Source organism: Gossypium raimondii, chromosome 6 (assembly GCF_025698545.1).
Source record: "Gossypium raimondii isolate GPD5lz chromosome 6, ASM2569854v1, whole genome shotgun sequence".
NCBI classification, from domain to species: Eukaryota; Viridiplantae; Streptophyta; class Magnoliopsida; order Malvales; family Malvaceae; genus Gossypium; species Gossypium raimondii.
In genome coordinates this window covers 29,502,218-29,517,184 of record NC_068570.1, presented here as the reverse complement: position 1 = coordinate 29,517,184, position 14,967 = coordinate 29,502,218, and the positions used below count along the sequence as shown (strand labels likewise).

General features: G+C 37.0%; 1 protein-coding gene across 1 annotated transcript; it reads right to left on the bottom strand.

Moving 5' to 3' along the window:
* Nucleotides 1-7,317: 7,317 nt before the first annotated feature.
* LOC128041712 (uncharacterized) lies at nt 7,318-8,632 on the bottom strand. Its single transcript, XM_052632011.1, has 4 exons — nt 8,555-8,632; nt 8,373-8,500; nt 8,055-8,287; nt 7,318-7,931 (listed from the first exon to the last, which is right to left on the bottom strand). The coding sequence occupies exons 1-4, from the start codon at nt 8,630-8,632 to the stop codon at nt 7,318-7,320; spliced, it is 1,053 nt and encodes a 350-aa protein (XP_052487971.1).
* Nucleotides 8,633-14,967: the final 6,335 nt, after the last annotated feature.

The window sequence follows — 14,967 nt, the reverse complement described above, 5'->3', positions numbered from 1 at the left end:
ACATTTATGGTCTAATTACCATATAAGGACTTCCATTTAATAGTCCTATAGCTATTTAATACCTTTAGCTACTAGAAATCAACATTGGCAGTTTACGCGATTTAGTCATTTTTATCAAATTGAACATGTAAACGGTAAAGTTTCTTAACAAATTTTTTATACGGTATTACTATCATGTTGTAAGAAATAAAATAATAATAAAGTAAATTATTCAACTTCGGATTTGTGGTCTCGAAACCATTGTTTTGATTTCACTAAAAATGGGTTGTTACAAATATAGCTCCGACAAGCTTCTAACCCAAACGAGCTTCCGATCTACTATAAAACACGGAAAATAACACAGAGTAAGCATTTAAGCTTAGTAAATTCTTATAACATAGAATATAATTTACCATTTAGTCCCATAATAGGTAAGTAAATAAAGCATATCACCATTTAGTCATTTTACCCTTCGGGGGTATTTTGATCATTTTACCCTTCGAGGTATTTCAGTCATTTTACCCTTCGAGTGTATTTTGGTCATTTTACCCTTCGAGGTATTTCGATCATTTTACCCTTCGAGGGTACTTCGGTCATTTTACCCTTCGAGGGTATTTCGGTCATTTTACCCTTCGAGGGTATTTTGGTCATTTTACCCTTTGAGGGTATTTCAGTTATTTTACCCTTGGGAGGTATTTTGGTCATTTTACGCTTTGAGGGTATTTCGTTCATTTTACCCTTCGAGGGTATTTACGTCATTTTACCCTTTGGGAGTATTTTGGTCATTTTACCGTTCGAGGGTATTTCGATCATTTGCCCACGAATCGCAAGTAGGCTTAACACTCGACCGATCGCACTCCTGTGTGGTCACAAACGCAGTGTTGACAACTTTTCGACTTTTCGCCAATCTACGATTGTAGTGGGGTGATTACACACCTAAATTCGACAGAAGCGCAAATCTCCATGTACACCAACCTAGATTCAAGCAAACGTCATTTCATTAACTACAAAATTCGCTAATCAAACAAAGCCAAATGATGCTAAGAAAAAAATCAGTACTCGAAGACCCTTACCAAAAACAACCAAACCACACCCTCAGCTCCTTGGAGAAACACCAACCAACTCTTGAACTCCACCTAGCACAAAAGCCACAAAACCCTTTACTTGCAACCCTTAGGTCGCATTCCGCTTAACCATGTAATCCAATAATATACATACATTCATTCAAACCGCATCCCAAACAATGAATAACAACCACTTACTCACCTTCCAAATGGTTGACAGGGTAGAGTGCAACTTGACGCACAAGTAAGAGCAAATCTAAAAAGGGATCCGAAAACTAGAAAGAGGCAAGACAGGGAAAAGAAACAAAAGATCAATGGATAGAAAAGTGCAAACTGAACTAGACAAAGGGTGTCACAGAACTCACCTATCAACACTCGACCAAGGAGATAGAGAAGAACCAACGCTAATACTCCCTTTAAAAGTATCTAGAGTGGAGATGGAACAAGAATTTGGCAAGGTCTGGGAACAGGTAGGGGAGAGGAAGAAGCAGTAAAGAGGAGCGGTGAAGAGAGAAGAGAAGATTTGGCAACCTAGAGAAGAAGGAGGTGAAAGGGAATTCGGAAGAGGGGACTAACGAACTATTCCGTCAAAGTAAAAACAAGAAGACAAAACAAAAAGAATAAAAAGAGAAACAAGAAACCAAATGAGCAAACCCGAAAGCTACCCACAGTCTTTAGCAATATTCAGTACAAGCAAAAAGTGAAAGAAAAACTGACCAAATCAAAGCAGACAGAGAAAAAACAACCCCAAAATCGATTCCCACAAAGCCTAAAGACCAAATTCGGCATAAGCCAACCTCTAAACGGTACAACTCCCCCTCACTCTTAAACTCCTTGATTTCCTCCTAAAAACTCTCCCATTATCCCTCATTGATTTTCTCCACCAATTCCTCCTCAACTTCCCCAACCACTCCATTCAAAATCCATTCAAACTCACCACAACTGTGTTTCAGTCCAACACCACTACCTACACAGCTCAACGAGCAAAATAATTACTACCTTGCTCAACCCAGATGTAATATCCCAAAAAAACTATAGTAGGAAAGTAAGATAATATCCTTGATATAGTAAAATAAGGAAATAAAGTGACAAAAAGGATAATATTGAGTTATGTCAACATTGGGAAGTATATTATGACCTATTAATTTAAGAAAGAATTAAATTGCAAAAGTGAGAAAAGTTTTGTTGCCCAAAAGGAAATACTCAACATTTGAGGGGTTAAAGTGTAAATACGAAAAAGTTGAAGGACCAATAGTGTAAATATTTAAGGGTGGAATAATCTAGAAACTAAGAAAAATGGATGAATTAGGACCAAATTGAAAAGGTGAAGAATTTTAAGGGACTAAATTAAAATTTTACCAAATTAAATGATGACTCAAGGATGGAATTTCAAAAGATTATAAAGGGCAAAATGATCAAATAGAGAGAGAGAATTCTAGAAGGTAATGATGACGTTTGTGATATTTTTAATTAATTAATTAGATAAATGTTATTTAATTAATATTTTATTAAGATTTTTAGTATTATTTTATTATTAAATGATTAATATAAAAGGGAGGAAAGATGATGAAAAATCATCATCTTTCCATGCAACCAACGTTAGAAGAGAAGAGAAGAAAGAAAGTTTTGTTTTCTTTACAATTTGGTCCTTTCACCAAAAATTCACTATTTTCACCTAGAAATCAAAAGAATTTCCATAGCTTCCAAGAGAGAAAAATAATAAGGAGACAATGGGGAGCTAGAATGTCAAGTTAGATTCAAGAAATAGAAGCTGGAGGAGAGAGAAAATGAAGTTAAAGATTGAAATCAATAGCATAATGTAAGAACATCAAGATTTCAATATATTTTTAAGTTTGTTATTGTTGAAAAGGTATGGAAATGATGTTATAGTAGAGTTTTCTTAAATAAATTATTATGTTCTTGTTATATTAGTGAAGGGAAATAAGTGAAAATGATGGGAAATATTATAGAGAAAGGGAATCAAGGAGTTATAAATTTAGTAATCAACATCTTGCACTAAAATAGTTTTGGACAAAGAGAAGAGGTTAACTTTTAAAATCACAAAAATTTTGGAAATCGAATTAGAGAATGAAAAAATATCGAATTAAATCCTACTAAATCTAGTTTCTCATAGAAGAAATGGTGTAATTAATGGAATTGTAAATCATGAGATAAAATAAATTTTGTGGGACAATGTCGAATGAATTTAGGTTCCCTATTCGACTTTGGAAAATCATAAAAATTGAATAAAAATAATTAGAGGCTTAAATTGATATTTTTAAAATCCTGAATGAGTCTATTTTCAATAGAAACAAAGGAAAACATCATTCAAATTCTGTACAAATAGATAATTAATTTTTAGTGAAGAGGGGCCGGAATTGTTAAATAGTGAAACAGGGGAAATTTTAAAGAATAAACTGTACTTATTGGCTGGAGAAAGAATTCTAAAAATTTTACGGTAAGAATATATGTGAGTCTAGTTTCATAGATATTTAGCAGATCTTAATTCGAAGTTTTTTAGCTCAAGATATAAATAATTTAGTGACTATGACGCAAGTGGACAGCTTTGAATTAATATATAAATAAATGATGGAATTATAGATAATGTTACATATAAGCATATTATACGTTAAGGATGTGGAATGGAGATGAGGAGGAGGAAAATAAATGATTATTCAACTAGCATGAGTTTTCATTAAAATGTCCAATTTGTATGATTTAGGTTCAAGGACTAAATTGAATAAAAGTAATATTTTAAGGGCAAATTGATAAAATGTCAAAAGTGACCAAATTGTATGAAATAATTTTTATATTTAAATTAATAAATTGAATGAAATATTGATTTAGATCATGATTGGGTGGATATTCGAGGAAAATAGAAAATTACCAAAATGTCCCTCAATTTTTGATATTTCGCAAGTTAGTCTGGTAAGTTCGTAACGTGAATTATATTCTTAAATGCTTGAAGTGTATGTTATTGATGTGAATATGATTTGAATGTTCATTGTATTAAAATTGATGAAACATTGATATATTTGATAAAAAGGGGAATAATGCATTGAATGGATGTATGAATGTTTATCACACTATCCATTAATTCTATCAGTAATTTTGGATGTTTTGATCCTGGTTATAATGACATGTATGAGATAAATTGGCCAATGTTAGCTCATTAATGTTTTGATTTTTATTGATTTTAAATATGAATGCTTGATGAAATGAAATGTCTGTAAATTAATTTGTAAACTCCGGTAATGCTCTATAACCCTATTCTGGGGATGGATACGGGTTAGGGGTGGTACACAAGACTTGAACCTCAGACCTCAAGGATACTTCACACGCCACCTACCACTGGACTAATAAGCTCTTTGTGTCATAAAACAAGTATTAATATATATAACCCTAAGTGCTAGTGTCCAGATTCATTTAAGAGAAAAACCAAAAATTGTGCCAGGGCCTAGACTTGAACCCAGGCTTCTCAAACACTCCCAAACACACCCAAATCACTTAACCATTAAAGCAAACAAGCAATCAGTAACAAATCATGCAAAATTTAAAGAATTGAACTTTGGGGTGTTACAACTCTACCCCCTTAACAAAATTTCGGCCTCGAAATTTACCTGATCAGAAAAGATGAGGGTATTGTTGTCGCATCGCCTCTTCGGGTTCCTACATGGCTTCTTCTGAATTATGATTACGCCAATGCACTTTGACTAGAGGAATAGATTTCTTCCTCAATTACTTAACCTCACGATCCAAAATCTGTATTAGTTCCTCCTCGAAGGTCAGATCTGGCCTAAACTCGATTTCCTCAACTGGAGCAATGTGTGTGGGATCAGAGCGGTAACGCCTTAACATGGAGACGTGGAACACATTGTGAATCTGGTCTAATTTTGGAGGCAACTAAAGTTGATATGTGATTGGTCCCACACGCTTCAGTATACGATAAGGCCCACTGAACCTAGGGCTAAGCTTACCCTTCCGTCCAAACCTCAGTATCTTTTTCCATGGGGAACCTTGAGAAATACAAAGTCTCCCACAGAATACTCAATCTCTCGGCATTTAAGATCCGCGTACAACTTTTGCCTGTCAGATGCTTCCTTCAATCGGTCTCGAATCAATTTTACCTTCGCTTCGGTGTTAGAAACCAACCCTGGCCCTAGAACTCGCCACTCGCCCAACTCAGTCCAACAGGTAGGAGTATGACACCTACGACCATATAATGCTTCGTACGGTGCCATTTGAATACTGGACTGGTAGCTATTATTATACGTAAACTCTACTAGCGGCAAATAATCTTCCTAGCTACCTTGGAAATCCATTACACAACACCTTAACATATCCTTCAGTACTTGAATCACTCTTTCCCACTGACCATCTGTCTGGGGATGAAACGCAGTACTAAAGTTCAGTCTTGTATCCAAAGCCTCGTGTAACTTCTTCCAGAATCGAGATGTGAAGTAAGGATCTCTATGTGATATAATGGAAACCGGTACCCTATGCAGTCTTACAATCTCAGCCAGACACAGTTTAGCTAACTTCTAGTAAGAGTAATCAGTACGGATTGGTATGAAATGAGCAGATTTAGTAAATCGATCTACAATAACCCATACTGAATCCTTCTTAGTAGGTGTTAAGGGCAGCCCCCTCACAAAATCCATGGTTACTCTCTCCCACTTCCAAAGTGAAATTTTAACCGGTTGAAGCAACCCTGAAGGTAACTGATGCTCAGCCTTCACTTGCTGACAAGTCAAACATTTACCCACAAAATCAGTTATTTCACGTTTCAATCCTTGCCACCAGTTCAACTCACGAAGATCTCGGTCCATTTTATTCCCTTCAGGATGCATAGCAAAAGGACTACTATGTGCCTCTCGCAGTATAGACTGCCTCAAATGATTATCACTCGGTACACAGAATCTCCCTCGAAAGCACAACACTCATTCACTATTCAACCCAAAATTTAAAGTTGCCCCATTCTCAACTTGTCGGAAACGAGGAACCAGTGACACATCCAACAACTGTTTACCTTAATCTGTTAAGTCCACGCCGATCTAACTTCCAGCTCAGCCAACAAACTACCATCATCAAACAAGATGAGACGAGCAAACATTACACTCAAATTAGATACAGCCCTACAATTGAGTGCGTCAGCCACCACGTTAGCCTTACTAGGGTGGTACTCAATCGAGCAATCATAATCCTTAAACAGCTCTACCCATCTTCGCTGCCTAAGATTCAGCTCCTTCTGAGTGAGGAGATACTTAAGGCTCTTTTGATCTGTGTAGACAGTACACTCCTCACCGTAGAGATAGTGCATCCAAATTTTTAGTGCGAATACCACCGCAGCTAACTCCAAATCATGAGTAGGGCAATTCGCCTCGTGAGGTTTAAGCTGATGAGACGCATAAACAACCATCTTACCCCCTGTATCAGCACACAACCCAAACCAACGTGTGATGCATCACTGTAGACAGTGAAGTATTAAGATAGGGGCCTCAGTCAGAACTTTCTTCAATTTCTCAAAACTTTCTTGCTACTTATCAGTCCAGTTAAACGGTACCCCTTTATGCAGCAACTTAGTCAGAGGTATAGCAATCAAGGAAAACCCCTCAACAAAACATTTGTAGTACCTTGCCAGACCTAGAAAACTTCAAATCTCAGATACAGTCTTAGGTGGTTTCCATTCTAGTGCAGCTTCAATTTTTTGAGGGTCAACCCTAATCCGCTCAGAAGACACCATGTGACCAAGAAATGTCACTTCTCTCAACCAGAACTCACACTTACTGAACTTAGCGTACAACTGCTTCTCCCTTAAAATCTATAGAATAATTCGAAGATGAGCATCATGTTCATCCTCCGTTCTAGAATACACCAAGATATCGTCTATAAATACCACCACAAACCAATCCAAATAGGGCTAAAATACTCGGTTCATTAGGTCCATGAAGGCAGCTGGTGCTTTCGTCAGCCCAAACAACATCACTAGGAACTCGTAATGACCATAACGAGTCCTAAACGTAGTCTTATACACATCAACCTCTTTAACTTTCAACTGATGGTACCCAGAACGAAGATCTATTTTGGAGAAAATCGATGCTCCTTGCAATTGATCAAATAAATCATCTATCATCGACAAGGGATACTTATTCTTGATAGTCAGTTTATTCAATTACCGATAAGAGATGCATATGCGCATGATCCCATCCTTTTTCTTTACGAACAACACTGGTGCTCCCCACGAAGACACACTAGGTCGAATGAATTCTCGATCCTATAGTTCTTGGATTTGAGCTTTTAATTCCACCAAGTCCTTTGGTGCCATCTTATAAGGGGCGATGGACACTGGAGCCGTTCCTGGCAGGAGCTCAATTCCAAATTCAACCTCACGGCTCGGAGGCAAGCCAGGGAGCTCATCAGGAAGTACATCAGAAAAATCCTTAACAATTATGACATCTCCAACAGAAGGACCCTCAGAATCAGATGTATTAATATAGGCTAGAAATGCCTCATAACCCTTGCGAACCAATTTTTCAACCCTTAAAGCAGATATCACATTAGTCAGAAAATCCCTTCGCTCCCCAATCACAACCACCTCCTCATCATTAGTAGTCTTTAATACCATACGCTTAGCAGCACAATCCAAACTTGCATGGTGTTTTACCAACCAATCAATCCCGAAGATCAGGCCAAAATCACCAAACTGTAGCTCCATTAAATCTGTTAGAAATATAACTCCTTGAACCTCTAGGGCCACATCTCTGAATAACTTGTCTACCCTTACTGATTGTCCCAGTGGACTCAACACCGTCGTCTTCTTAATGGTACTCATACAAATGATACCCAAGGTGCCAGACACAGTGCATGCAATGTATGAATACGTAGACCCTATATCAATTAAAGCAGTATAAGGTACTTTATGAATTAGGAATGTACCAATTATAACATCTGGAGCATCACCATCCTAATGGCGACGAGCAGCATAGACCAGTGTAGGTTGTCTTGCCTTACTATTGCCAACACCTCTACCAAATGTTCCACGACCTCGACCTACACCATTTCCACTTCTAACCTGCCCATGGCCTCTTGGTGGCTGCTGACCACCTCTTACTGGCTGAACAAAACCCTGACCTGCAGCTTCCATCTGAGTAGGCCTCTGAGGACAATCCTTAAGTTGATGCTCCCTGGACCCGCATCTGAAACATGCCCCAGTCTTCTTCCAACACTTACCCAGATGATGTCTCCTATAGTCAGCACAAGGCTGTAGTCTAGCAACAGTAACCCCAGCTCAGACTGGCCCATCAAACCTGGCCTTCTTTTTAGGCCTACCAAAAGAACTTGAGCTCTAAATCCCTCATAAACCTGCCTGTATCTTTCTCATAGTTCTGGCACTCAGAGTGCTTCACATCCTCGGCAATTTTTTCCTTTTCAACAAGGGCAGCAAAATCTCGCTCCCTCTAGGGAGCTATAAAAACTCGCAACTCATCTCAAAGACCACCCTCAAAACACACACAGCGCTCATACTTAGTTGCCACTATCCCACGTGCGTAGCGACTCAGTCGCAAGAACTCTGCCTCATATTCTGCCATAGTCTTATTCCCCTGGGTCAAACTCAAAAATTTCTTTCTTCGGGTGTCCACATAACATGTGCCCACATACTTTCCTTGAAAGCCCGACTTAAAGAAAACCCATGTTAACCGTTCAGCTTGAGTACCCTATCTCGTAGTAAAGACACTACACCTTTTAGCTTTTGCTTAGAACTGCAGTCGAGATCATCCATTATTCTTTCCGTGGCTTCCAATCAGTATTCAGCCACATTAGGGGCTACTCCAGAAACACCCTTGAAATTTTCCGCTCCATTCGACCGGAGTCGTTCGAAAATTGACCCACATCCCACAACACCAGTGCTGGTTCCTACAACCCTTTCTAGAATATGGAGGATAGCTTGGGATAGTGCGTCGTCCCCAGTTCCTTGATTGTATGATCCCGACTCAGTCACTGGTAAAGACGGTGCCTCCCTAACCTCAACATTAGGCATGTGGCCTGACACCGAAGACCCAGACCTAGCACCTCCTCGGCCTCTACCACAGCCTCATGTACCTCTTCCGTGAGTACCTCAACGCTCATATCGAATAACGTATAATCTGTTTACGAAGTTTTATGCATTAGTTTATGATTCTGATAATTGTTCATAGATGTCTTATAAAAAAACCGTAATCAGAGTTTGTTTTTGCAATTCAAGAGTCTCCCTATAGTTTTTAGTTTTCCTTCAGTCTCAATTTTCTCTAATCTAAGAGTTTCAGTACAATCCCAGTATCTATAGTAATCTCTCAATATATTTCAGTTTAAGCAGTCTACAGTATATAGAAACTTACAGATTCGGCGCTGAAGACTCAATGTGCCACACTTGTAACCTTCAAAAATAATTCAAAATATTTTTCCAAAAATTCCAGATATTTTCAAACCCGGCCTAGACATAATGGTCAAATCTGGCATGCCACATCAAAGTGTATTTGAAAACTAGGTCTCATTGGTAAAAATTTATTTTTAAGTTCATAATAAACTTCATGCTATCAATTAACATTTCATTCAGTCAAAATGTTTGTCTTACTGTTTGATATTGTTTTAATAGGTTGATCTAAAAATCGCAGAAGCTCTTTAAATTCTATTGTTAAAACCCGTGTTTTTGAAAGCAGAAATTAATTTAAAATTTCATCTTATCCGAACCTAGCAGTGTAAAATAAATAAGAAAAGCCCAATTAAAATTTTAAAACCAACTTAAAGGCCTTATTACAAAATCAAAACCCAACAAATTAATAAAATTAAAAGAAAGGCAAATTTAAACATCAACAGTAGTTGTGTGGCCACCTCTGAGTCCCTCGCAGCCCCGAATCATCTATGGCTAAGGATTACTTACACAGTTAAAAGGAGAGAGTGTGTTTTCGAAACTCATTGTGTAATCCCCTTCTACACAATCACTATGCAACATGCAGAATCATCTGGGCCTGAGCCCTATATAGTATCGGTATAGTGTGGTCCTTAGCCTATTATAGTAAGGGTGTGAGCCTTAGCCCAGTACAGTGATAATATGGGCCTTAGCCTAATTCGGTAAATAGAATAATGCAGTGATGCAACCCATCCTAATCCAACAAGCACACCACTCCGAACCACCAACACACCATGTGGGGATAAAATCGACCCACCTAGCCAACACACCAATATCGCAGGAAAGCTGCCAGAATAATAACGTAGCAAAGCTGCCAGTAACAGTATATGTGGCAAAGCCACTAGTACAGTATACTTCCCCTATATCAGAATCCCAACCCCATGCACTATGTCATGTCATAAATCATACGTGTATACAGTATGTCAAACTCAGTAACAATCATGTATATATATTGTAATACCCGATTTTGGCACCGGGTCTAAAAGGCCCGAATTATAAGCAGGCCTATATGGCCCAAAATGAAATAAAACAAAGTCCCAAATTGCGATGGCCCAAAATCGTTAGAAACCCTAGGGTTTCTAATCTTCAGCCGCCGTAAGCATGCCCTCTGAATCTCCACGCAATCTTCATACCTGCACATCAAGCAAGAAACAACAAAAAAGGAAACAAAATCAAAGATTCGCAAATCAAATAAAAAGAGATTTGTTTCTTCTTTATATTGTTTTGAGAATGGCTATAAAAAGCCATCGAATACACTGTAACCTGGAAATCAATAAAAAACAAGTATTTTTCACAGCAAACAGAAATAATACAAACAAAAGGGTTAATCGGAAAATACAAAGGTTGATATTTTTTTGTTTCATTTTTATATATTTTATTTATTTATTTATATATTTATTTATTTACTGAAATAAAATGAAATAAAAGGGTGAAAACATACCGTTGTTTGCTTCTGAAACGCCGTCGTGACGGCTGAGGAAATCGTCTCCAGGGATAGACGACCAGAAGCCGAAGGGTTGGTAGGGCTTTTGGGGTGTTTTTGTTGTTTTTTTGAAGAAGTTGAGCCCAGATTTGGGCCTAGAGGGTCGGAAGTGTTGAAAAGGGAATTTTCCCTCTTCCGACCACAGCAGACGGTGGTGCCGGCGCCTAAGATCGGCGGTCGGCGCGATGGCCGATGACCGGTCAATGACTGGCCAATGACCCACCGATGGCCGGATGACTGGAGAAGGGAGAGTGTTTGGAGAATTTTTTTTGTTTTTTTTAAAGGGGGAATGAAAATGAAATTTTTGAATAAATTTTTGGCTTAAATAGCCTAGTCAAACGAAATCGTTTCACTAGGCCTCCCCAGATGCCAAAACGACGTCGTTTTGGGAGGCCGACCCGACTCCGACCCGACCTGGCCTAGGATTCGCGTGTTTTTGAGTGGAGGGGTAAATTACGCTTTTAGCCCCTCCGCCTTTTAATATTTTTACAATTAAGTTTTTTATTTTAAATTTACCCCTTTAATTTATTTTAAAATTCAATTCGATCCTGATTAAAAGATGCCGTTTAGAGGAGAAGGGAAAATTTCCCTTCCAGCTCCTCTGTGTAATTCGCGCGTTTCAATTTAGTCCTTTTATCTTCACTTATTTGCAGATTTGCCCCAGATTTGTTATCTGCAGTTCGATTTAGTTTTTTTTTATTTTAAAAAAATTAATTAAATAATGTAATTATTTTTTTATTATGATTTTTTAAATCCATATATACATGTACATTTATTGTTTCCTTATGCACATATTTATTTTCTCTAATTAATATTTTTCTCATGTACAGATGTTTTTTTATTTAATTAATTTTGGTAATGTAGATATTATTTAATTATTTTAATATATTTTATGTGTACATATATATATTTATTTTTAAATGAATATTCTATTATATTTATATATATATACGCATATACCTATGTTTTTTTATTTATTTTCTAAGATGTTTAACTACCTACTTATATTTTTAACACTTATTTTATAATTTATATATATATGTATATATATATTTTCCTTTGTTTTCATAAATGCATTAGGTATTTTATATATATAAGTTTTATAAACCAAAATTTTATGTGTAAGTTATGTTTACGTCTTTTATTCTTCATAATTTCAATGTATATATTTTGTATTTTTCCATTCCTTTTCTTTTTGTTTATTTCCTTCATTTGTTTATTGATTTATGTTTTCATTTATATTTTGTTCATTTATTTGATACTTTGCATGTCGTTGGTTATTTTTGTATGTATATTAGTTTCGTTTATTAATTTCTTTATATTATTTTTATGCCATTGTTGTATTTATTATTGTTGTATTTGTTATTGCGACATTTATACCTACAATATAACATTACATCATCTTTTACTCGAATTTAAAAATAGAAAATTTTCAAAATAGAGATAATTCTCGTATTTAGGATTTTCAAGAGAATTGAGCCCTAACGTATTTGGTTCCAATTTTCTTCGTAAAATCTAACAATCGAGAATTGCTCTTTAATCAAACAAAATAAAGCTTTTCATCGGGAATTCAACATGTTGTGTCCTAACGTATTGGATGTGACGCGTTGATTTCTGAGATAAGGATTTTTCTAAAAAATAATAAAGGAAATATTCAATGCTTATAATTTTGAGAAATTGTGCCCTAATGTATTGGGCCACGATTTCTTTATAAATCTTAAACAAATGAATATTCTTTTAAATTTTATTACAAGAGAATTTTGGACAAACTCATTTTTGGAGAAGTGGAATATCGTGCCCTAACGCATTGGGTGTGACATTTTTAACTCTCGACATTAAGACACTAATTAATAAACTAGGTACCAATTTTTTGGCGTTACGAGGGTGCTAATTGTTCCTCGTACGTAATCGACTCCCGAATCCGTTTTTCTAAAACTCGTAGACCAAAGCCATTTTTAGGTGATCCAATCACACCTCAATAAAATATTGGTGGCGACTCCCAATTTTTCCAATTTTGATCGACAACTAAATTTTTGTTTTTTTTCAAAAATAAAAATGGTTTCGACAGCTTGGCGACTCCGCTGGGGACTTTTTAAAAAAAATAGAGTCGAGCCACAAAGTTGATTAATTTTTGTATTATGGTCGAAAAAATAAATTTTAGAAAATTCATGATATCATTTTGCATTCATTATTTTCTTGCTTAATTGATTTAAGTATTGTTTGCATTACACATTGCATGAGTTGAATGATTTTACCCTTCCAAGTGGGAGTGAGAAACTATTCCTTCGTGAGGTTTTCACCTCCGTATAGGATAGTGGATCACTTTCGGAGTCCATCGGTACCTATGCCTTCGTGAGATTTTCATCTCCGTATAGTCATAGGGAAAATGTATTCCCCTGAACCGAACTTAATCTATATGAGCCTATAATGGGTGAAGATCGAGGAATCTACTGGTTCGGGTACCTTTTCCCTAGAAGCCGAACTTCATATAGTGAACCTTAGGAATCCACCTTAGGTAGAACTATATTGAACCCTAGTAGATATCTGATTAGGTGCTTTACCATTTCTTGATTATATTTTATGTTTTTATATGATACTGACTTTTTGTGTTTTATTTTGATTGCATGACATGGCATTTCATTTCATTATAAAAGGCGTCAGTTCATATTCAGTTGCTGGATAGAAAGCTTATCATGGAAAAAGGTTTTCTTGATAAAGTGGAGGATAATGCGACTATCCGAACTTGGTCTGAAATGACATAGCAAGAGAAAGGTGATAGTTTGGCTGACAGACATGTATCAAAATTATGGGATTTTACTCGCATCAGTGTAACTCAAAACAATTTGTAAGAGTTGAAGGAAATCTGGGATCAGTGGAATGACGAGGTTAGACAGTTATTTTATAATAATTATGGGGATTTACCTTATTTGTTTGATGTGAAGGTAGATAAGCATTTGTTTCGAGCCCTCGCCCAGTTTTGGAATCCTGCTTACAGGTGCTTCACATTTGGGAAGGTCGATTTGGTGCCTACGATAGAAGAATATGTGGATTTACTCTGATGTTCAAAGTTTCAAGTGGCAAGGTCTACTCGAGATCGATAAATGTGCCGACCTTTTTGAAGAAGCTGATGAGTATAATAGGGATGAGTGAGTAGTGGGTTGCTGCATGAATTAAGCAAATGGGGGATAGTAAGTACGTTCGTTGGAGAAGTTTGAAAGATGCAATTCTAACGCACCCAGACATGAGGAAAAGGTTAGATGTCTTTGCTTTAAGTATATATGGCTTGGTTGTCTTCCCCAAAGCCTTGGGGCATGTTGATGAAGCAGTCACCAATTTATTCGACCAGCTTGATAAGAGGGTTACACCAATTTCGGCAATTTTGGCAGAACCTTTTAGGTTATTGAGTGCATGTCGGAAAGGGGTAGATTCATTGGATGTGCACAGCTCCTACTCGCATGGTTTCACAGTCACTTTTGGAAGGTTGATAGGGTTTCGTACCGGGTTTTCTCTGAAAATTATTCGCCACTAAAGGAGATTGTAGCCACACCGAGGAGAGATGATATTTCAGAGGAAAAGTGGATGGGAAATCTTCAGAATCTTCAAGAAGAGGACATCGAGTGGAGAGCTCCTTGGTTGCTTCCAGATGAGATCCTGTATAGGTGTGGTAATTTTGATTGGGTTCCACTGCTTGGAATTTGAGGAGCTGTTGAGTATACCCTATTATTGGTGCTAAGAAAGTATAGGTCACTGCAATTTATACCTACGACCCAAGGGATAGCTAATTGTGGATTTTCGTACAGAGATGATGGTTATAGAAAGAAGATTCAAGAGATGTCTAATGCATGGAAACAGACTCGCCGAATAAAGAGGTTAGCTGTGGGTCCGATGACAACTCCTGAGTATAATGAATGGTGGGTTAGGAGAATCAATGATAATATACCCAAGATAAGTCAGGAAAATAGCCAATCAATAGAGGAATATTTGCGGGTCGTCCC